General features: G+C 48.7%; 1 protein-coding gene across 1 annotated transcript in view; it reads left to right on the top strand.

Moving 5' to 3' along the window:
* The first annotated feature begins 424 nt into the window (after nt 1-424).
* PTGIS (prostaglandin I2 synthase) overlaps nt 425-24480 on the top strand; it is a 61279-nt gene continuing 37223 nt past the window's right edge. The window contains exon 1 of the mRNA XM_052650607.1: nt 425-540. Within this exon, the coding sequence (XP_052506567.1) occupies nt 467-540 (74 nt within the window). The 5' untranslated portion in view covers nt 425-466. The remainder of the gene's footprint in view (nt 541-24480) is intronic.

Here is a 24480-nt window from a genome sequence, read left to right as displayed (position 1 = left end):
ACCCCTCATCGTAGCACTTGCCCCTCTATCCCCGCCACCCCTCCGTCCCCCCATACTCCTTTCCTTCCTCTTCTTCGGGTCCCCCATCCCTGCTCAACAGCCCCCCAACCCCCGCAGGATCCCTCCTTCCCTGTAGTCACCCCCGCTCTCTCCTACATCACCCCTCCCGTCGTCCGCCTTCCCTTCCAGCTCGCATCTCCCCTCCCCGGCAGCCGCACTTTCCGCAGCTTGTCCGGCCAAGCCCCCTCTCCCGGGCCAGCGGTTGGGAGCCTGCCCCCTGGAGCTGAGCCCGGGAGCAATCCCACCCGCCCTGGGGACCCGGGAGCGCTCGCGGGCCCCGCCCCCGGCGGGTGGGCGGGGCGTGGGACGGGGGCGGGGTCGCCCCCGGGACTGGGTCCCCTTGGCCCCGAGGCCCCCGAGCCAGCCTCCCGCGCTCCGCCGCCTCAGCCTGGACGCTACCCCTGCCATGTCCTGGGCCGTGGTCTTCGGCCTCCTGGCCGCGCTGCTGCTGCTGCTGCTGCTGACCCGCCGGCGCACGCGGTGAGTGCCCCCCAAGCCGGCCGGGTCCCGGCTCCCCCCACAACCCGCGCGGCCCCGGGCTAGACAAAGGGGCGTCTCCGCTCGGGCGCGCGCCTCCCGGCTGCAGCCAGGGGGTCGCCCAGCCCACTCAGGCCCGTGTTGGAGTCCCCCACCCCGGCTCCAGTTCCCCGGGCAGGAGGGGGTCACCTTCCCGCCGTCCCCACCATCCCCCAGGCGAGCCTGGAGTGGGGGTCCAGGTTCCGGTCAGGGGGACTTCTGCGCTCATCTCCCGCCCTGGGGAAGGCGCGAGGCCCAACGTTGGGGAGATGCGCGCGGGAAGGTGCCGGGACAGGGGTCCCAGAGGGCTGATGACCCACTGCACACACTAACAGGGCTGGACCGCAAGAAGCTCAGGCCTGGCCCAGAGCTCCGCGCCAGTACCTGAGAAGGGGTTTCAGTGAGAACCGGGGTGCAGAGTGGGTGCCTGGGCACGCTCCGTGTGACTCCCGGAGGAAGAAGCTCTCTCCTGCCCTTCACCCTCTGACTGCGTCCTGCACCAACTCGTCATCAGCCCCCAGCCCTGCTCTTAGCATCGTGTGGGCAGCCTTGTTCCTCACCCCATTACACAGATGGCAGAGTTGAGGCTAGGAAGGCAGAGGCTCTGAAGGATGCCCTCTTACCGGGCCTGGAACCACCTTCCATAGGCTTCCCCGACCCAGGGGAAGGGGCTGAGTAGTCTCGGTGTTTCCTTCTGCCTGAGAAACGCACTCCCGGAAAGGTGGCTCCCTTCTGCTGAGGTCTGGTAGCCTGGCAGAGAAGGAGAAACAGATGTCTCATCTTCCTAGTCCTAAAGATTCTCCTGCTCCTTTGACAATCTGCCATTTAGGAGAAAAGTAAAATTTAAATCAAGGAGATGGCAGTTAAGTCTCTTTTTAAAAAGTGTTTAGAAGATTAATTTAAACTGAACAAGGAATTACATTTGACTTAAGCATTTATCTCATTATAGATAAGACTGAAACCGTTCTAACTACCCTCCCAACAATTCGGTACCTCTCCTGTTGATTAATTTGGGAGGAACTTTCCAGATCTTTTTAAAAGTACGCCTTTTATTTTACATTGGTTTTATATTACAGGAAAGTTGTACAAAGAGTTCCCAGATACCCTTCACCAAATTCCAGCTATTGTTAATGGCTTACGTTATCATGGTACAATCATTAAAGCTAAAAAAACCAACACTGGCCTGTTAAAATTAGCCAGACTCCAAGCTTTATTTGAATTTCGTCTGTTTTTCCATTAACGTCTTCTTTCTGTGCCAGGATCTCATCCAGGGTGCCTCGGTGCCTTTGGTTGCCATATCTTCTCAGCCTCCCAGCTTTCCTCATCCACGCAGACATTTGCCCATAGATAACTCAGGGCAGTGAAAGTGTGTTTAAATCAGTGTGTCTGAAGCTTGCAGAAATTTTCTGGAAACCTTTTAGTTTTAAACAGCGTTGGCTGAATTTCCAAACAATGATTTCACCCTAGTTTTCTTCAACCTCTAGACATCTTTCCAGGTGAAACTTAAAACCATACATTCAATCATTTGCCTGGAAAAATGAAAAAGAAAAAAAAGACCACAGATAAGTTTCCCCATGGATTATGAATTATTTTTCCTAAGTTGTCAGGCTTTTTGGAAATGCTGTAAAGAGTTGGTTTTGGACTGCACCTCCGCTGTTTCCCTCTAGAGTTTCGTTTTGACATCTGTCCATGTAGCTCTATGGACGTCCCTAGTGGCTTAGCTGGTAAAGAATCCGCCTGCAATGCAGGAGACCTGGGTTTGATCCTTGGGTTGTACAGATCCCCTGGAGAAGGGAAAGGCTACGCACTCCAGTATTCTGGCCTGGAGAATTCCATGGACTGTATAGTCCATGGGGTCGAAAAGAGTTGGACGCGACTGAGTGACTTTCACATATAGCTCTATGGTGGGTATGAGGGTCACTGACAGCTGGTGGGGAGCGTTAAATAGACCATGGGGGCAGTTGCTTGGACCCTTGGAAGACCTCACAGGGACCCCAGTTGAGACCCCCAGTCTCATTTTCTTCTTCCAGCTCAGTGAGGGGGTACTCTTGTTACCGCTGTTTTACAGAGGAGGAAACTGAGACTGAGTCACCTGGATTAAAAATCTAGGATGTAAGAATTTTTAATTTTCAGAAGAAATGAATTTTCACTCTTCCCACACATTTTATTCGTGATCTGAATGCCCCAAAGTCTTAAACCACATGATGTTAAGATAGTAAGAGAAGCAGCTACAATCAGATTCTTCAGTTCAGTTCAGTCGCTCAGTCGTGTCCGACTCTTTGCGACCTCATGAATTGCAGCACGCCAGCCCTCCCTGTCCATCACCAACTCCCAGAGTTCACCCAAACTCATGTCCATCGAGTCAGTGATGCCATCCAGCCATCTCATCCTCTGTCGTCCCCTTCTCCTCCTGCCCCCAAGCCTTCCCAGCATCAGAGTCTTTTCCAGTGGGTCAGCTCTTCGCATGAGGTGGCCAAAGTACTGGAGTTAGCTTTAGCATCATTCCTTCCAAAGAACATCCAGGACTGATCTCCTTTAGAATGGACTGGTTGGATCTCCTTGCAGTCCAAGGGACTCTCAAGAGTCTTCTCTAACACCACAGCATCAATTCTTCGGCGCTCAGCTTTCTTCACAGTCCAACTCTCACATCCATACATGACCACTGGAAAAACCACAGCCTTGACTAGACGGAAGGAAGGACAAATAATCAAGTGCTGGAAAAGAGAGCCATGAGACTGATGCTGTGTAGACAGTGATTCAAAGTTTGAGTCAAAACGCTCAAGGCCATGCTTCTCCCACGGCTCATTGCTCGTTCCTGCTCAGCACCCCAGGGAGGTCCATTACCCTACCCGACAGCTGAGGCTTAGGAAGCCTAAGTGACCTCCTTACGTCTGCACGAAAGTTACATCTGGCTGGTTCCAAAATTGTTGCTTTTCTCACTCAAAGAAACAAAAAAAGCACTACTTCAGTCAGTCTGGAAAATCCCATGGTCGGAAGAGCCTGGTAGGCTACAGTCCGTGGGGTTGCAAAGAGTTGGACACGACTGAGCAACTTCACCTCACCTTCATCTTCAGTCCAGTCAGTTACTCTTGTCTTTACCTTTGGCCTTTAAAAAAAAAAAATCAAAACATTTTTAATTATAAAAAATTTCAACTATATAGAAAAAATAAAAAGAATTGTATAGGAAACCCTTGCACCCACCACTTCATTTGACAGTTGATCATATTTAAAATTACAGATATTATGATATCTCAACACTAAGTATTTCAGCATACATGTTAAAATTTCTTTTTAAAAAAAATAAATTTCTACTGTCTTTTTTTTTTTTTTTTAGATGCATCACACATCTTGTGGGATTTTAGTTCCCTCACCAGGGATCAAACCTGGGCCCTTGGCAGTGAGAACAGAGTCCTAACCACTGGACTGCCAGGGAGTCCCCTAAATGATAATTCTTTTTTTTTTTTCAGTTTATTAGTTTTTTGGCTGTGCTGGGTCTTCATTCCTGTGTGGGCTTTTCTCTAGTTGGGTGAGCAGGGGCCACTCTCTTGCTGTGGTACGCGGACTTCTCATGTCGGCGGTATCTCTTGTTGAGGAGCACGGGCTCTAGCAGCCGTGGGCTTCACTAGTTGTAGCTCCCAGGCTCTAGAGAGCAAGCTGAGTAGTTGTCGGATGTGGGATCTTCCTGACCCAGAGATCAAACCTGTGTCTCTTGCATTGGCAGATGGGTTCTTTACCTTTGAGCCACAAGGGGAGCCGCCCCTCCACCCGACCCAAAAGATAATTCTTAGTATCTAGTTCCCAGTCCAAATTCAAATTTCTGCCATCAAGGTAAAGATTTTTCAAACCTGGCTCAGTTACCATGAGTGCTTCCCCTGGTGTGAATGTGGAGTTAGGAAGTCTTGGGTTGGGACTTGGAAGTCTAACTCCTGGGTCCTCTGGGGCTAATGCTCTCCCTGGTGAGTATCAGAAACATCCTTCTTACTTTCCAGGCCTCAGTTTCTCCATCTGTGCTCTGAGATCGCTCATGCAGCTGGTCTCCCATGCCCCATCCCACTGCAGCAGGCTGAATGCATTGGTCTTCCTCTTTGTGCTTGTGTGGCTGCTGCAGGGAGGATTGGAAGAGGTCTCCTGGGTGGGAGACCCTTTTCGGTGGCGGCGGTGGGGGGGGGGGGGGGCGGGCGGGCGGGGAATCAGAGGTCATGGTGGCATCAGATGAGGGTTCTGAGAGGCACAAGGGCCACTCTGGGCCCTTCCAGGATATAGAATTACTGGGCACAAATAATTCTGTCTCATTTCAACGTGCAGTTACTGGAGGTCCCCAAATGGTAGTCCATGGCTGGATTCAGACCCAAGTGGGTCTGGTATGGACCACACAGTACAAGGGGGGAAAACTGGGGGCGTCCACACACACAGTTCCAGACTTCCCGCCTCTCCTGGAAGATCTCGCGGCAATTGCCTGGCACTCAGCAGCAGAACCCTCTCTAAACCTTGCCACAGTCTCCACCACTCCCTATTGCCTCTCCAACGTGCAATTTGTCTGCTTATCGCTGTGCTTGCTCTACTGTCTCTTTCTTTTATTATGCTGAGAAACAATTCTGTGAGTCTGTGTCCATTGCAAAACTGGAAAAACAACAAGCTAGAGCAAGACAGCCATGTGGTTTTTCTATACCCTGGAGGCAATGGGAGGGAAAAGTGGAAGAGGGTTAGGGGGAACCCTTGGTGAGCAGCCAGCAGCCTGCAAATGAATCCTGGGAAAGGAATGGGTTAAGCAGTTTAAATAGAAGCTCAGGAGGTTCCAACTCAACTTGGCAGCAAACAGCGTCTCTGGTCCCCCATGAAATCCTCCCCGAGGCCCTGAAGGAGTTGAGACTCCGGAGTAGAGAAGTCCGGCAATCCACCTACCCACACTGCTCAGCTAAACGAGCAGCTTCTGCTCTGGGCCGTCCAGAACATGGGCTGTGTGTCAGGCGCCTGACCTGCACTAGCTCTCTGAACCCTCTTTCAAGTCCAGGAGGCAGGTGCTGCTCACTGAGCACTAACTGTGTGCTTGACTCATTCATCTGAGACATATGCATTAAGCACCTGCTATGTCCCAGACAGAGAAGGAAATGGCAACCCACTCCAGGATCCCCACTGGTCTCAGTACTAGGTCTACAAGAAGTGTCCACCTTCTGTACAGAAAGGATGGGATACGCCAAGGGGCCCAAAGGTGGGTGATATCCAGGCATGACTTCCTCCCTGATTCTCTCAAAGTTTCAAGGGAGAGAGAGATGGGACAGGATGTGGGGTTGGCGGTGGGGTCTGTGAGCAAAGAATGAGCAGGTTTTGAGGAACTCCCATGGTGAGAATCAAGGCTCCCGGGAGGATCAGAAGAGCTGCCTCCATATCTGAACCAGGAAGGGCAGGCAGTGGTCAGCCGAATTGCCTGGAGCTGTGAATGAGAGGGTCAAGCTGTCCCCCAGGGCCTGGCAGTGCCTCAAATCAGTGAGAGTGTCAGTGGGCGAGGCTAGAGACCGCAGACTCCAAAATAGAGCCTCCTCCGCCCTGCTGGCCTCCTGCTGAGTCACCCTGGAATGTGACTGGGGCCCGAGTTGGATTCCAGGCCCCTGGGCTGAAGGAGCCGCTGGCACTTCAAGGGTCAGACGCCCGGGCCCCCAGTGTCCTGCCTTTGTCTGTGCCTCCTCGTGACTTTTCTGGGGAAAGATGAGTGATGCCAGCAATAACAGCAGGCTCGCTGGGGAGCTCCGGTGGCAGCCTGAGTGAAAGGCATGGAGAGGAAGCCCCACCCTCTCCCCGAAAGATGTCTTGGGCGAAAACCTCCTCCTGCATCTGGGCAGGTCGCTGAAACCTCTCTGTGTCTCAGTCTCCTCACCGGAAAAGTGGGGGTCCACGTGGCCACTTGGGGTGAATTGGGGCCAGGGGTGCATGAAGACTGTGGGCTCCATAGTCAGGCCTGCCTGGATTAGAGACCTAGACTCTCCACGGTGGGCCCTCGGGCAAGTGGCTTAGCCCCTTCTGGGCCTCAGTTTCGTCTGCTGTAAAATGGGCTTGATAGGAGAACTTCCTTCTGCAAAGAATACTGAAAGGTTGTTGCTGAACCACGAAAAGACGCTAGGATCCTTGCCCTCTGGAGGAGAAGAATTCGATCCGGGGCCAGAGATGAGGCTTGATCGCTCAGAGCTTTTCTGTAATAAAGTTTTATTAAAGTACCCAGCAATTAGACCGATTGTGGAATGCAGCGTAGGAATGAGCCCAGGACAGGAAGGCATTGTCTTGAGGGTCAAATGGCAGACTCAGGACTTTTGGAGTCAGCAGAAGTAGGCTCACATAGATTATCAGGCCCATCTGAAAAGTACAAAGTCAGCACAGAAAGTAAAGACATAAAATGACGTCACTTAGTTCTGGTCGGGGTGCCACCTCGTAACTCGAGTGTGCTGCACCCATGAATCAATTCCTGGCACTTTGACAGCAGTGGGAGAAGAAAGAATAACCTGGTAAGGGCCTTCCCAGAGAGGGCCTGAGAGTTTGGCCCCCAGACCCCAATGTTTTTATCAGGACCTCGGTTTCTGGCTCAAATAGAGGCTTGTTTTACTCAGACTGGGTCAGGAGTCATCTCCCAGAGTTCAGTTAGTGCCTGTTGGAAAGCTGAGAGCTGAGTTACATGATTAGTTAATTCTAAAGCTTTAGAAAAACTTTTCCATTGAGCAATTTCAGGAATTACTAATTGTCCATCCTCGGACTGTAACCATCCTTCATCAGTCATCTTTGTTCCTCTTTTCTCATATCTTTCTAATTCTTCCTCAGTATACTGTGGTTTTTTCTGTTCACAGCACCTATCCAGATCAAAGGCGTCTGCAGTGAGGGGTTTCCTAAAGTGCCGCTTTTCTGGCTTGACAGTCTGGTTACCTTTGTCTTCTTTACTTGCATCCCTGCTGTGTCTTTTGCAATGCATAACAGCTACTTCTTTAGGACAATATATAGTAGTTAAAAGTCTCTGGATCTCTCTGAAATGCTTAATAGTTTCTCTTGTTGCCATTTTAAACTCTTTCTTTCCATGTTGCAACATGAGCATGTAAAGTCAAGTAAGCACACTTAGAATCAGTGTAGATATTTACACGCTGCCCTTTGCTTAACTCTAGAGCTTGGGTCAGAGCCACAAGCTCTGCTAGGGTTCCCTGGGGGAGAGATTTTGCTTCTAAAACCTGTTCAGCCATCACCACGGCATAACTGCTTTACTCTTCCCCTCCCAAACAAAAGAACTGGCATCTGTAAATATTTCCATGTCAGGATTGTCTAACAGGGTATCCATTAGGTCTTCCTGAGCTAAAGGAAGGAATTGGGAACATAAAGTTAGGAATTGGGAACAATTGTGATCAGGTGTTTCGTTTTCCTTCTCAGAAAGGAAAGTGGCAGGATTTGAATTTCCACAAACTTTAAGCTTAGTTACTGGTCCTTCTAACAACAATGACTGATCTCTCATCCAAGTATTAACCTTAGAATTTAAGATTCCACTCACATCATGAGAAGTCAATACAGTAAGATTTTGTCCATGGATTATTTTTAAAGTTTCAGGAGTTAATAAAGCCATTGCCCCAATTACTCCTGGACAGTGTGGCCACCCACATGAAATTACGTCTAATTCTCTGCTTAGATAAGAAATAGGTTGCAGGTGAGGCCCTCTCAGGGTTGTGTCAAAACTCCCAAAGCCATACCTTTTCTTTCAGTGACTAACAAATTAAATTCTGACCCTGTGGGCAAGCTCAAAGTGGGAGCTTGCAGGAGAGCAGTCTGAAGAACCTTAAAAGCTTTTTGAGTATCTGGAGACCAAACCAGTCTGTTGGTTTGGGCCTGCTGAGTCTCAGCTCTAAGTTTATACAAAGGCCGAGCAGGTTCCCCATAACCCGGAATCCAATGCAACAGTAGCCTGTGATTCCCCAAAATCCTCTCAATTGTCTTAAAGTCATAGGTAGGGGATGATTTAGTATAGGTTTAATCCTCTCGGGGCCTATGGCCCTAGTCCCTTCTGATACAATTAGGCCCAGATATCTAGCAGATTGTTAACAAAAGTGAAGTGAAGTGAAGTGAGGTCGCTCAGTCGTGTCCGAATCTTTGCGACCCCATAGACTGTAGCCTACCAGGCTCCTCTGTCCATGGGATTTTCCAGGCAATAATACTGGAGTGGATTGCCATTTCCTTCCCGACCCAGGGATCCAACCCGGGTCTCCCACATTGTAGACAGACGTTTAACCATCTGAGCCACCGCTGAGCCTTTTCTCTTGATGCCTGGTAACCGCAGCCTGCCAGGAAGTTTAAGAAATCTTCTGAGGCTTGTGAACAAGCTTCCTCTGTCTCAGCACAGAGCAGAATATCATCTACATATTGAGCCCCACCGCTTCGGAGCTTCTTATCAACCTGTCTGGGAACTGACTCTCTCAATACCAGTGAGCCTCAGGCCGCATCAGGCATCAGCTGTTATTACCAAGCAAGGAAACCTCTGGAAAATTCATGCTGTTGCTGTGTAGCCACTCAGGCGCCTCCGACTGTTTTGCGACCACATGGACTGGAGCCCACCAGGATCCTCTGTTCGTGGGATTTTCCAGGCAAGAACTCTGGAGCGGGCTGCCATTTCCTTCTTCAGGGGAATCTTCCCAGCCCAGGGATGTATGTTCCTCGGTTCTTTGTCTCATCACAACAAGGATTTGGAGTGATGGACATTAAAGCCCCCTCGGCGTGTCACAGCTCTCAGGTCTTGGATAGACCGTGTTATAGCTCTCAGGTCTCGAATGGACCATGTTATAGCTCTTAGACAAATCAGTGTTACAGCTCAGTGTTACAGCTCTATTTTATTTAGAAGATAGCAGGAAGGTCCATCTTCGAGGCGTGAGGGCACATCGATCCAAAGACATGAGGAGAAGAGCGCCCCAGTGCGCAGGGGAGAGAGAGAGAGACCTGGCTTTGGCTCCTCTATTTATATGTTTCTCTCTCCCTGGGCCTGTCCTATGTAAACTGGGCCAGCCAGGAGTGTTGTTTGTTTTACCTGAGGTCCTCCCTCAGGTCCTCGGACCTTCTTTTGTTCTATTTTCGTGGGCTTTTCCCTTCCTTGTCTTTTAGCCACCACCATTTTGGACTCCTTTTCCCTATTTTACCTACTTAACATTCCCCGCTCGAAAGATGGGAGGCCCAATTCTTTGGGAATAGGGGTGTTGAGGTCTTTCTGGCTACTTTCTGCTGAACTGGGATGGCGAGGGGTATTGGGCCTGCCCCTCTTGCTAGTCTCAAGCCTCGGAGTCCTTATAGCGGTGTCCATCTAAGGGTGTGTGATATTTTCCGTGGCCGGCTGTAGTTTTATATCTTTATTGAACTGGCACTGTATGTTGTAGCTGGTTGACCTGGGCAGACACAAAACAGGTTAGAGAGTTGACAGTACATGGAATAATCATAAGCATCATCGATATAGCCTGACAAGGACTAGCAGGGGCATTAGTCAATTTTCAATTCACATCGCCAGGATGGCTCAAGTCCCTCCTTGTTCAGGGATCAGAAGATCTATCTCCTGTCTGTTTTGGAGTACAGTCTCTGTCAAGCTGTGTTGGCTGTGTAGAGCTATCCTGAGAAATCTTATCTCCAGAAACCAGATTTTGGGGGTGTTCATTAGAATGGCACTCATTGGTAGTCCTGAATAGGTATCTGAGATCTCCCAGGGGCTCACAGGTGTATTGAGTGTCCTCTTCTGGTTTTTTTCCACGGCTTGACTCGTGAGTAGTGAATCCAGGAGTCGTGTCCTGGTACCTTGACTGCTGTGGGGGTAGAAAGTATTACAGGGTAGGGGCCCTTCCATGTGGGCTGGAGTTGAGCCTTTGGGGACCCATCTTTCCAGACTTTAATTAGGACTGGAGTCCCTGGAGCATCTGGGTCCTGGTTCATACCCGACAAGCATATATCCTGTTGGAATTGCCCAATGGCCATGGTGTAAGACTGGAGCGTCTGAACCTCTGGATCTAGGAAGAGGTCATTGACATAAACGAAAGGTCTCCCATATAGTATCTCATAAGGACCAAGACCAAGCTGTTCCTTAGGGGCAATGCAGGTGCGGAGGAGAGCTATTGGTAAAGCCTCCTTCCACCCTAGGGAGGTCTCCTGGGTTATCTTTTTTATCGCTGATTTTAAGAATTGATTGGCTCTTTCTACTTTTCCTGAAGATTGAGGCCTCTAGGCACAATGGAGATAATAAGTAATGCCCAATGCTTTTGAGACCCCTTGGGTGACCTTAGAAATAAACCATGTCCCATTGTCACTTTGTAATGACCTGGGCAGACCAAATCTTGGAATGATTTCATGGAGCAGTTTTTTTACCACCTCCTCAGCCTTCTCAGTCCGGGTGGGAAAGCCTTCAATCCATCCTGTGAATGTATCTATCATGACTAATAGGTATTTATACCCTTGAGAAACTGGCATCTGGGTGAAGTCCATCTGCCCGTCCTCTCCTGGGTAGGCCCCACATCGTTGGACAGGCTGGGCCAGCTGAGGTCTTCAAGCTCCTTGGGGGTTGTTTAATTGGCAAGTGGGAGAAGAGGAGACCACCTGTCTTATGGTTGTTTGGAAGCCTGTTCCTCCGAAGGACCTTTCTAGTAGTCTTTGGAGGGCCTTTTCTCCTAAATGAGTACTGGCATGTAAGGAGTTAACCAACTTCCATTGGAGGTTCCCAGGCAGAAAAAGGAGCCCCTCTGTTTGGAACCACCCCATATGATATTTTTGAAAGCCCTCGCTCTTAGCTTTAAGAGTCTCACCTTCAGTATATGAAGGAGTTTCTGGCAAATTAGTCTGTGGAACTAGGGTAGCAACCCCTATTAGGTCATGCATGGTTCTGTAACGCTGCTCTCCTAGCTGCCTGATCAGCTGCTTGGTTCCCTCGTGCCACTTCCGTGCTCCTTTTTTGGTGTCCTTTACAGTGGGAGACTTAAACCTCGGTGGGTGGATGGACTGCCTCCAAGAATCTAAGAATCTGATCACCATATTTGATTGGGGACCCTCGGTCAAGTGGCCCCTTTCTTTCCAAATAGCCACAAGTGCATGTAGCACCAGAAAGGCATACTTGGAATCAGTGTAAATGGCTATTCTTTCTCCTTTTCCCAGCTCTAAAGCTCGAGTCAGGGCTATGAGCTCAGCTAATTGGGCTGAAGTACCTGGTGGCAGAGGCTTAGCCTCTATGGTCTCAAAATTGGAGACTACTGCATACCCGGCTCTTCTTTCTCCATCCAAGACAAAGCTGCTTCCATCAGTGTACCAGATTTCCTCAGGATTGGTCAGAGGGTCTTCTGACAATCCCTCTTGGGTTTTATCCAGTGGTCCAAGGTTTCTAGACAAGAGTGGAAGGGGAGAGAGCCCTCGGGGGTAGGCAGGAGGGTGGCTGGGTTAAGAACCTCACAAGGGGATATAGTGAGGCCTGGATTTTCCATCAGCATTACTTGTTATCTGAGGATTCTTTGATCAGACATCCATAAATGGCCTCTCCCATTTAGGAGTTGTTTTACTTGGTGGCTGGTAAAAATAGTTAGTTTGCCCCCCAAAGAAAAGTTTTAAAGCATCTTCTATCATGATTGCAATAGCTGCAAGACTTCGAAGGCAGGGGGGCCAACCTCGGGTAGTTGGATCGAGCCTCTTGGATAAGTAAGCTACAGGCTGGGGCTCAGATCCCAACCTTTGAGTTAACACTCCCAAGGCTATTCCCTCTCTTTCATGGACATAAAGTTGGAATGCTTTTTCTGGGTCTGGCAACTTCAAGGCAGGTGCCTGAGTTAAGGCCTATTTTAGTGTAGCCTCTGCCTTTTTTGAGGAGTTCCCCACATCAGTGGGATTGAATCGTCTCATCCCTTTAAGCTTTCATATAAGGGCCGGGCAGTTAGACCATAGTTGGGTATCCAGATTCTACAATATCCAGTTAGCCCCAGGAAAGCTCGCAACTGTTTTCGAGTCGTGGGGGAGGGCAACTGGAGGATTTCTTGTACCCGATCAGAGGACAGCCTCCTGGACCCATGTGTAATTTGAACTCCCAGGTAAGTGATCTTTGTCTCGACCATCTGTGCCTTAGCACGGGAGACTTTATATCCCCTTTCTGCCAAGAAGTTTAGAACCTAAATTGCATGTTGTCGGGCACTTTTCTCATCTGGAGAGCAGATTAGCAGGTCATCTATGTATTGTAATATTTTTCCATTATGTCCCAGGTCCAGATCTAGGAGATCCTGGCTAAGGGCTGGTCCAAACAGGTGGGGGCTATCTCTGAATCCCTGAGGTTCAGTTCAATTCAGTCACTCAGTCGTGTCTGACTCTTCATGACCCCATGAATCTCAGCACACCAGGCCTCCCTGTCCGTCACCAACTCCCGGAGTTCACTCAGACTCACGTCCATCAAGTCAGTGATGCCATCCAGCCATCTCATCCTCTGTCATCCCCTTCTCCTCCTGCCCCCAATCCCTACCAGCATCAGAGTCTTTTCCAATGAGTCAACTCTTCGTATGAGGTGGCCAAAGTACTGGAGTTTCACCTTCAGCATCATTCCCTCCAGAGAAATCCCAGGGCTGATCTCCTTCAGAATGGACTGGTTGGATCTCCTTGCAGTCCAAGGAACTCTCAAGAGTCTTCTCCAACACCACAGTTCAAAAACATCAATTCTTCGGTGCTCAGCTTTCTTCACAGTCCAACTCTCACATCCATACATGACTACTGGAAAAACCATAGCCTTGACTAGACGGACCTTTGTTGGCAAAGTAATGTCTCTGCTTTTCAATATACTATCTAGGTTGGTCATAACTTTCCTTCCAAGGAGCAACCGTCTTTTAATTTCATGGCTGCAGTCACCATCTGCAGTGATTTTGGAGCCCCCCAAAATAAAGTCTGGCACTGTTTCCACTGTTTCCCCATCTAGTTCCCATGAAGTGATGGGACCAGATGCCATGATCTTTGTTTTCTGAAAGTTGAGCTTTAAGCCAACTTCTTCACTCTCCCCTTTCACTTTCATCAATAGGCTTTTTAGTTCCTCTTCACTTTCTGCCATAAGGGTGGTGTCATCTGCATATCTGAGCTTATTGATATTTCTCCCAGCAATCTTGATTCCAGCTTGTGCTTCTTCCAGCCCAGCGTTTCTCATGATGTACTCTGCATATAAGTTAAATAAGCAGGGTGACAGTATACAGCCTTGATGTACTCCTTTTCCTATTTGGAACCAGTCTGTTGTTCCATGTCCACTTCTAACTGTTGCTTCCTGACCTGAATATAGGTTTCTCAAGAGGCAAGTCAGGTGGTCTGGTATTCCCATCTCTTTTAGAATTTTCCACAGTTTATTGTGATCCACACAGTCAAAGGCTTTGGCATAGTCAATAAAGCAGAAATAGATGTGTTTCTGGAACTCTCTTGCTTTTTCCATGATCCAATGGATGTTGGCAGTTTGATCTCTGGTACCTCTGCCTTTTCTAAAACCAGCTTGAACATCTGGAAGTTCATGGTTCACGTATTGCTGAAGCCTGGCTTGGAGAATTTTGAGCATTACTAGCGTGTGAGATGAGTGCAGTTGTGCGGTAGTTTGAGCATTCTTTGGCATTGCCTTTCCTTGGGACTGGAATGAAAACTGACCTTTTCCAGTTCTGTGGCCACTGCTGAGTTTTCCAAATTTGCTGGCGTATTGAGTGCAGCACTTTCACAGCATCATCTTTCAGGATTTGAAAGAGCTCAACTGGACTTCCATCACCTCCACTAGCTTTGTTCGTAGTGATGCTTTCTAAGGCCCACTTGACTTCACATTTCAGGATGTCTGGCTCTAGGTGAGTGATCACACCATTGTGATTATCTTGGTCGTGAAGATCTTTTTTGAACAGTTCTTCTGTGTATTGTTGCCACCTCTTCTTAATATCTTCTGCTTCTGTTAGGTCCATACCATTTCTGTCCTTTATTGTGCCCATCTTTGCATGAAATGTTCACTTGGGATCTCTAATTTTCTTGAAGAGATCTCTAGTGCTTCTCATTCTGTTCTTTTCCTCTATTTCTTTGCATTGATCACTGAGGAAGGCTTTCTTTTCTCTTCTTGCTATTCTTTGGAACTCTGCATTCAGATGCTTATATCTTTCCTTTTCTTCTTTGATTTTCGCTTCTTTTCTTTTCACAGCTATTTGTAAGGCCTCCCCAGACAGCCATTTTCTTTCTCCTTTGCTTTTCGCTTCTCTTCTTTTTCGCAGCTATTTGTAAGGCCTTCTCAGACAGCCATTTTGCTTTTTTGCATTTCTTGTCCATGGGGATGGTCTTGATCCCTGTCTCCTGTACAGTGTCACGAACCTCTGCCCATAGTTCATCAGGCACTCTATATATCAGATCTAGTCCCTTAAATCTATTTCTCACTTCCACTGTATAATCATAAGGGATTTGATTTAGGTCATACCTGAATGGTCTAGTGGTTTTCCCTGCTTTCTTCAATTTCAGTCTGAATTTGGCAATAAGGAGTTCATGATCTGAGCCACAGTCAGCTCAGAGGTAATACTGAGGTAATACTGTCCAAGTCATCTGTTGGTGTTTTTCTCCTGGGGCCTCCCACTCAAAGGCAAAAAGATATTGGGATTCTTTAGCCAGTGGCATGCAAAAAAATGTATCTTTGAGATCCAAGGCTGTAAACCACTTGGCACTGGGTGGGATTTCTCCCACAATTACATAGGGATTGGGTACTGTGGGACGGAGGGAGACTACAGCTTCATTTATGATCTGGAGATCTTGAACCATTCACCAGGTTCCGTCTTTTCTCTTTACTTAGAGGATTGGGGTGTTACATGGTGAACTGGTGGGGACCAATAGCCCAAAAGCAAGGAGTTAATTTATTAGGGGCTGTAGTCCCTCCCGAGCCTCTCTTTTGAGGGGATATTGTTTCCGGTTAGGAAACCGAGTGGGATCTTGGAGGACAATGATGACAGGTTCAGCTTGGTGGGCTCGTCCAGGAATCCCCTGGTCCCACACCTGGGGGTTGATTTTGTCTTCCCATAGTTTTTGGTCCCTCTCTATTGAAGGTGTAATGGGTTCTTCAGTAGTAACCAGGAGCTATAGAGCTCTAGGGGCTGAAAAACTTCCCATCACAAGGGTGGTCTCCTGTTTAGTGAGTATATCTCTTCCCAATAAGAGAGTAGGACACTTGGGGACCACCAGAAACTGGTGGGAAAATATTTGTCCATCCCAGCAACAAAGAAGTGCTCGGGTGAATCTTTTAGTAGTTGCTTTTCCTGTAGCCCCCAAGATGGTACAGGTTTGGGAGGAGAAGGCTCCGGAGTAGGAGTTCAAGAGAGTCGGTAGCCCCTGTGTCAACCAAGAAATTCTCGGGCCTGCCTGCCACATCCAGTCGCACCCTTGGCTCCAGCCCCTGATGGTTATCTGTGACAGGCGGGCTGGCTGGAGCGGGCCGCTTCAGTCCTCTTGAACCATCGTGAGGGTAGGCTTGGCGCTTGACCTTGAGGCTCTTGCGTCCTGAGGGCAGAGCCACCCAATGTCCCAGTGGAAGGCATTTGTGGCAGCCGTTCTAGGAGACTTGTCACGGTTTGGACACTCTCTGGCTCAATGCCCCGCCTGTCTGCAGATCAGGCATTTGTCTCGTGCCTTGTCCTTCAAGGACTCGGGGTTTGCCATAGGGCTTCTCTGGAGGGTGGCCAGCATCTGGGCATGCCTTGTCTCTTTCATTTTCTCTTTCCTGGGCCTTGGCCTCCTTCTCCTGTTCTGTTATAAAAGGTATTGGTGGCTGTCTGGACCATCTCATTTAAAGAGGCAACAGGGTCCTACTCTTGTAGCTGTTGTAACTTAATTCTGATATCTGATGCACATCAGGACAGGAATTTGTCCTTTAAAATCACCTGTACCTAGTAAGAGACTAAGTCCAGATTGGTAAACTTTTGGAGTGCCTCTTTTAGCCTTTCCAAAAAGGCAATGGGGTTCTCATTGGGCTCCTGAGTTATTGTTGAGACTGGGCACAGTCCCATGAGTAATAGGCTTCCTTCTGTTTCCATGGGTGGACTTCCTTAGGGGTGAGTCTTTCTGAAGCTTATCCTACCCAGAACTGTTGCAACCTGAGAGCCAGGCATCCCTGGGTCAGGGTGCAGATCCCCAGGCAGGCTGAGGTGTGACAGCCTCCTAGAGACTGAATCCCCGGGCAGGTCGAGGCATGACGACCTCCCAAGAATTGGGTCCCTGGGCAGGTTGAGGCGTGATGACCTCCTGGGACCGCTGGGACTAGCGGATCCCCGAGCAGGTTGAGGCATGACAACCTTTCGAGGACCAGATCCCTAGGCAGGTTAAGGTGTGATGACCTCCTGGGACCCCCGGACTGGAGTTGGACATCCCCAAGATCTCCAGTGTGACCAGTACTGGGTAGGATTAGGGGGTTGGATATTATAGAGTATTTCCCTCCCAAGGCCAGCTATTTTCTGGTTGTCTCTCCAGAAGATTGTAGAGGCAACCTTGTGGGTCTGGATGGGGCTCAGGAAAAGAGCATGAAACAGGAGGGAAGGGGGCAGAGCACAACCTTTGAAAGAATGACATAGCACAAGGGGTATAATGTAAACCAATTAAAATCAATTGGGTCCAAGATGACAAGTCAAATTCAAGTAAACCTTAATCCCCAATCTATAAGCCAGCAAACACACCCAGAGGTGGCAGGACAACTCCAAGGCACGGTCAAAAGAGGGAGGAGTGGGTGGTTTCCCAGTGGTTGGGATGATCCTCTCACTCATTAGCATATGAATTCACCCCACTTGCAAAACCTAGCTAGGCCGCATTTCATGGCCAGTACCCTGTAGAGTGGGCGCTTTTCTCTGAATCTTAACAAGTCCACCTCTTATCGCTTTCTCTCTCAATGAGTTTTTGCAATGAGACCTCAGAACCTGAGCTTTATTAGGTACCCGAAGCCATTCTGGGTTTTGGTCGGGCTCAAGTCCCGGGAGAGGGCTGAACGACAGGAGGAAAAAGCAGTGGGGAAAACGTGCCAAGGAATCCCCTTCATAGCCCGCTGGAAAATTTGCTAAATATCTGACCGGTGCTCACAATTTCATTGGTCTGATCCTTGGCCCAGAGAAGAGAAAGGACAGAAGAACCCCCACCGGCTTGTGTAACAGCTACTGGGGCTCAGCAGATAGCGCCTTTGGGACATGCTGAGGAGTAGCCTCTCCAGAGTCCCTCAATCGTGCCCCCTGCCCCCCGCCTGTTTGCGGGAGGTTCGAGGGAACAAGAAATGAAAGATTGTAAAGGAATTAAGATTTCGTTAGGCATGTCCCTCCAGCCATAGGAACGAGGACCTCTTACCTTAACCGGAGGTCTTCTGGGATCTGAGACTGGGCCGCGTGGGCTTTCCGCTGTCCCGGTTTCCAGCACGATGGGCCTTCCCCTGCGCTGGGTCTCTTCACCTTCTGCTTCTAGTGCGGGAGCTTTGCTGAGTTGGGCTCCTGCTCTGCTTGGCCTCTTCCATGCAGAGGTTGTTTCAGCCAGGTTACGTCCGAGTCCCGGCCCCATAGATGTCACGCGAGTGTATGTTCCTCGGTTCTTTGTCTCGTCACAACAAGGATTTGGAGCGACGGACATTAAAGCCCCCTCGGCGTGTCACAGCTCTCAGGTCTTGGATAGACCGTGTTATAGCTCTCAGGTCTCGAATGGACCGTGTTATGGCTCTTAGACAAATCAGTGTTACAGCTCAGTGTTACGGCTCTATTTTATTTAGAAGATAGCAGGAAGGTCCATCTTCGAGGCGTGAGGGCACATCGATCCAAAGACACGAGGAGAAGAGTGCCCCAGTGCATGGGGGAGAGAGAGAGAGATCTGGCTTTGGCTCCTCTATTTATATGTTTCTCTCTCCCTGGGCCTGTCCTATATAAATTGGGCCAGCCAGGAGTGTTGTTTGTTTTACCTGAGGTCCTCCCTCAGGTCCTCGGACCTTCTTTTGTTCTATTTTCGTGGGCTTTTCCCTTCCTTGTCTTTTAGCCACCGCCATTTTGGACTCCTTTTCCCTATTTTACCTACCTAACAGATGGAACCTGCGTCTCCTTCACTGGCAGGTGGGTTCTGTACCACTGAGGCACCAGGGAAGCCCCCTTGGAGAATGCATAGCACCTGCCATATAGCCGATGCACCCAAGAGTCATGTTGGTCCTGCTTCTCAGACCTGCTCCAGCTGTTCCCTGGTTGCCAGGCACCAGGCACTGTTCTGTAACCCACTTCATCTTTGTCACAGCCCGATGTGGTCAGTAGTGTCAACACTCCAGTTTTACAGACGAGGAAGCGGGCAAGGAGAAGCAAAGTCTCGTGGCCAGCAAGAAGCAGGGCTGGTTGGAGGCCAGGAGGTGCTCAAGTCGGGCCCCTGACCTGGCCTGTCCCCTCTGAACCCCTGCTCTGGTGCAAAAGTCTCCACTCCTGTGTCCCGTCCTTGGGCTCAGACCTGAGGTGGGCGGGGGCTGGTGCACACTGGGCTCCTCCCACCTGTGCTCTGCCATCCTGGAAACGGAGCCTTCAGGAGAAGCTGGCTCCCAGAGAGATGAGGGGCGAACAGAAGGGTCCTCCGCTGCACCCACTTCAAGTCCCAGAGCCACCTGCACCTTTGCGTGTCTGCTCAGTGAGGGGCTCAGGGGCAGGGTGGGGGTGGGGAGAGGAGGCGGTGGGTGGGGAGGTGCTTCCTGCTGCCCTGCACCCTCACCCCTGCTGGGGCTTCCAAACTGCCCAGACTCCCACCCTCCAGTCTAGCTAGTCTTGCCATCCACCACCTGTCTCCTCGTTCAGGTTATGTTGGGGGACAGTCAGACCAAGGAGGCCAGAGGCCCTGGTGGAGGAAGGTAGACTGGGATGGGGAAAAGAATGAAGGGAAGGTGGTCCCCTGCTGGGCATGGCACCAAAGCCCCCTGTCCTGGGAGTGGGGAAGTCGGAGGCTAGGCCTGGCTTGGTCTCCTGACACATCTTCCTCCTGCCTCTCGCTCTTACAGCCTTTTTTGGGGGGCTGGGGGTGTGTTGCGCAGCATGCACCATCTTAGTATCTTAGTTCCCCGACCAGGGATGGAACCTGTGTCCTATGCAGTGAAAGTGCAGAGTCCTAACCACTGGACAGTTAGGGAATTCCCTCTTGCAACCTTTTAAAAGCATAATCACATTACTTCCTAAATCCTATTTCAAACCCTCCAGCAGGTCTCTGGACTCTCTCCTTGGCCACCGGCCCTTCTGGTCCACAGGGTGTCTCCAGCCTTTCAGCCCCATAGTCTCCTCCATTCCAGCCACGTGGGTTCCTGCCGCCTGAGAGCCTTGCCCTGTGTGCTCCTACCCCAGGGCCTTTGCACATGCTGTCCCCTCTGCCTGTAAAGTTCACCCCTCTCTTTCTTCAGCTGTCTAGTCACATGGCACCTCCTTGGAGAGACCCTCCCCGACCACCATCTGTGAACTAGCCCTCTCACTGTATCATATCACCTTCTTTTTTTTCTTTAATGAGATATGGTTCATCTACTATAAGATTCAGTCTTTCAAAACATATAATAAATTATGTGTTTTTAGTATCGTTTTTAGTATCGTCACCGGTGGTGTAGCCATCACCGCTATCTAACTCCGGAGTGTTTTCATTTCTCCAAAAAGAAACCTGGTCCTGATGAGCTGTCCCTCTCCATTCCCTTCTCCCCTCAGACCCTGGAGACCAGAAATCTCCTTTCTCTCTCCATTGGTTTGCCTTTTCTGGACATTCCATATAAATAGACTCACACACTGTGTGGCCTTTTGTGTCTGGCTTCCTTTGCTCAGCATGGTGATTGTGAGGTGATTCCACATTGTGGCAGGAATCCGGATTCCACTCCTTTTCGTGACTGCATAATCTTCCACAGCATGAATACACCTGGATGTGTTTGTCCATTCATCAGTCAGTGGGCATTTGGGTTGGCTCCACTTCGCGGCTATTATGATTAATGTTACTATGAACAATAGTGTGTGTGTTGATGTATGAATGTGGTCCACTGGAGAAGGGAATGGCAAACCACTTCAGTATTCGTGCCTTGAGAACCCCGTGAACAGTATGAAAAGGCAAAATGATAGGATACTGAAAGAGGAACTCCCCAGGTCAGTAGGTGCCCAATATGCTACTGGAGATCAGTGGAGAAATAACTCCAGAAAGAATGAAGGGATGGAGCCAAAGAAAAAACAATACCCAGTTTTGGATGTGACTGGTGATAGAAGCAAGATCCGATGCTGTAAAGAGCAATATTGCATAGGAACCTGGAATGTCAGGTCCATGAATCAAGGCAAATTGGAAGTGGTCAAACAGGAGATGGCAAGAGTGAACGTCGACATTCTAGGAATCAGCAAACTAAAAAGGACTGGAATGGGTGAATTTAACTCAGATGACCATTACATCTACTACTATGGGCAGGAATCCTTCAGAAGAAATGGAGCAGCCCTCATGGTCAACAAAAGAGTCCGAAATGCAGTACTTGGATGCAATCTCAAAAACGACAGAATGATCTCTGTTCATTTCCAAGGCAAACCATTCAATATCACAGTAATCCAAGTCTATGCCCCAACCAGTAAAACTGAAGAAGCTGAAGTTGAACGGTTCTATGAAGACCTACAAGACCTTTTAAAACTAACACCCGAAAAAGATGTCCTTTTCATTATAGGGGACTAGAATGCAAAAGTAGGAAGTCAAGAAACACCTGGAGTAACAGGCAAATTTGGCCTTGGAATACTGAATGTAGCAGGGCAAAGGCTAATAGAGTTTTGCCAAGAGAACGCACTGGTCATAGCAAACACCGTCTTCCAACAACACAAGAGAAGACATGTGTCCATGTCTACACATGGACATCACCAGATGGTCAACACCGAAATCAGATTGATTATATCCCTTGCAGCCAAAGATGGAGAAACTCTATACAGTCAGCAAAAATAAGACCGGGAGCTGACTGTGGCTCAGATCATGAACTCCTTATTGCCAAATTCAGACTGAAATTGAAGAAAGTAGGGAAAACCACTAGACCATTCAGGTATGACCTAAATCAAATCCCTTATGATTATACAGTGGAATTGAGAAATAGATTTAAGGGACTAGATCCGATAGATAGAGTGCCTGATGAACTATGGACAGAGGTTTGTGACATTGTACAGGAGACAGGGATCAAGACCATCCTCATGGAAAAGAAATTCAAAAAAAGCAAAATGGCTGTCTGGGGAGGCCTTACAAATAGCTGTGAAAAGAAAAGAAGCGAAAAGCAAAGGAGAAAAGGAAAGATATAAGCATCTGAATGCAGAGTTCCAAAGAATAGCAAGAAGAGATAAGAAAGCCTTCCTCAGCGATCAATGCAAAGAAATAGAGGAAAAGAACAGAATGGGAAAGACTAGAGATCTCTTCAAGAAAATTAGAGATCCCAAGGGAACATTTCATGCAAAGATGGGCACAATAAAGGACAGAAATGGTCTGGACCTAACAGAAGCAGAAGATATTAAGAAGAGGTGGCAACAATACACAGAAGAACTGTACAAAAAAGATCTTCACGACCAAGATGATCACGATGGTGTGATCACTCACCTAGAGCCAGACATCCTGGAATGTGAAGTCAAGTGGGCCTTAGAAAGCATCACTACGAACAAAGCTAGTGGAGGTGATGGAAGTCCAGTTGAGCTCTTTCAAATCCTGAAAGATGATGCTGTGAAAGTGCTGCACTCAATATGCCAGCAAATTTGGAAAACTCAGCAGTGGCCACAGAACTGGAAAAGGTCAGTTTTCATTCCAATTCCAAGGAAAGGCAATGCCAAAGAATGCTCAAACTACCACACAATTGCACTCTTCTCACATGCTGGTAAAGTAATGCTCAAAATTCTCCTAGCCAGGCTTCAGCAATACGTGAACCATGAACTTCCAGATGTTCAAGCTGGTTTTAGAAAAGGCAGAGGAACCAGAGATCAAATTGCCAACATCCGCTGAATCATCGAAAAAGCAAGAGAGTTCCAGAAACACATCTATTTCTGCTTTATTGACTATGCCAAAGCCTTTGACTATGTGGATCACAATAAACTGTGGAAAATTCTGAAAGAGATGGGAATACCAGACCACCTAACCTGCCTCTTGAGAAATCTGTATGCAGGTCAGGAAGCAGCAGTTAGACCTGGACATGGAACAACAGACTGGTTCCAAATAGGAAAAGGAGTATGTCAAGGCTGTATACTGTCACCCTGCTTACTTAACTTCTATGCAGAGTACATCATGAGAAAGTCTGGGCTGGAAAAAGCACAAGCTGGAATCAAGATTGCTGGGAGAAATATCAATAAGCTCAGATATGCAGGTGACACCACCCTTATGGCAGAAAGTGAAGAGGAACTAAAAAGCCTCTTGATGAAAGTGAAGGGGAGAGTGAAAAAGTTGGCTTAAAGCTCAACATTCAGAAAACGAAGATCATGGCATCTGGTCCCATCACTTCATGGAAACTAGATGGGGAAACAGTGGAAACAGTGTCAGACTTTACTTTTTTGGGGGCTCTAAAATCACTGTAGATGGTGACTGCAGCCATGAAATTAAAAGATGCTTACTCCTTGGAAGGAAAGTTATGACCAACCTAGATAGCATATTGAAAAGCAGAGACGTTACTTTGCCAACAAAGGTCCGTCTAGTCAAGGCTATGGTTTTTCCAGTAGTCATGTATGGATGTGAGAGTTGGGCTGTGAAGAAGGCTGAGCACCGAAGAATTGATGCTTTTGGACTGTGGTGTTGGAGAAGACTCTTGAGAGTCCCTTGGACTGCAAGGAGGTCCAACCAGTCCTTTCTAAAGGAGATCAGCCCTGGGTGTTCTTTGGAAGGAATGATGCTAAGGCTGAAACTCCAGTACTTTGGCCACCTCATAGGAAGAGTTGACTCATTGGAAAAGACTCTGATGCTGGGAGGGATTGGGGGCAGGAGGAAAAGGGGACGACAGAGGATGAGATGGCTCGATGGCATCACCCACTCGATGGACATGAGTTTGAGTGAACTCTGGGATTTGGTGATGGACAGGGAGGCCTGGTGTGCTGCAGTTCATGGGGTTGCAAAGAGTCGGACACGACTGAGCGACTGAACTGAACTGAACTGATGTATGAACATGTGTTTTCAATTCTTTGGGATCTATTGCTGGATCGTATAATCACTCTTCCTTTCAAGAAACTGCCAGTTTCGTTTCTGGAGTAGCTGCACCATTGTACATTCCCACCAGAAATATATGAGGATTCCATTTCTCCACATTATTGCCAGCCCTTATTTTCCCTTTTTTGTTTTTATAATGATGGCCGTCTTGGTGGATTTGAAGTGGTACCGCATGTTGTTTTGATTTGCATTTCTGCAGTGATTCATGATGCAGGGCGTATTTTTCATGTGCTTACTGACCATTTGTGTATCTTCCTTGGAGAACTGTCTGTGCAGATTCCTCTGTGTATTTTTAAATTGGGTTATTCGTTTTGTTCGTTGCCATGCTCTCCAACCTCATCCTCTCTTGGTGGACATGACAGGAAGTGTGAGATGACCAGGACCCTGGTCCTTGCTGGCTCAGAGAGCTCAGTATCCTTATACACCTGCAGGGAGATGACCACCTTGATTGGACCCCCTGATATGTTGCAACATCAACTGGTTCCCCAGCTTCTACTCTCAGCCCCGTGTGGTCAATTCCCTAATCAGCAGTAAAAGGAATCTTGTAATAACCTGAGCCCAATCCAGTCCCTCCTCTGCTCCCACGTCACTTAGAGAAAAAGCTAAAGACCCCAGCGTTGCCTGCAAGACTCCATGTGGTCTGGCCTCTGTTACCACCCTGGCTCCACTTCCGCTATTTCTTGCTTCTGCCAATCCAGCTACACTGGCCCCCTCACTGTTCTTCGAACACAGCAGGCATGATCCAACCTCAGGGCCTTTTCCCTTGCT

This window comes from Budorcas taxicolor, chromosome 13 (assembly GCF_023091745.1).
Source record: "Budorcas taxicolor isolate Tak-1 chromosome 13, Takin1.1, whole genome shotgun sequence".
Taxonomy (NCBI): domain Eukaryota; kingdom Metazoa; phylum Chordata; class Mammalia; order Artiodactyla; family Bovidae; genus Budorcas; species Budorcas taxicolor.
The sequence above is the reverse complement of the archived record's forward strand: the minus strand, read 5'-3'. Positions and strand labels throughout refer to the sequence as shown.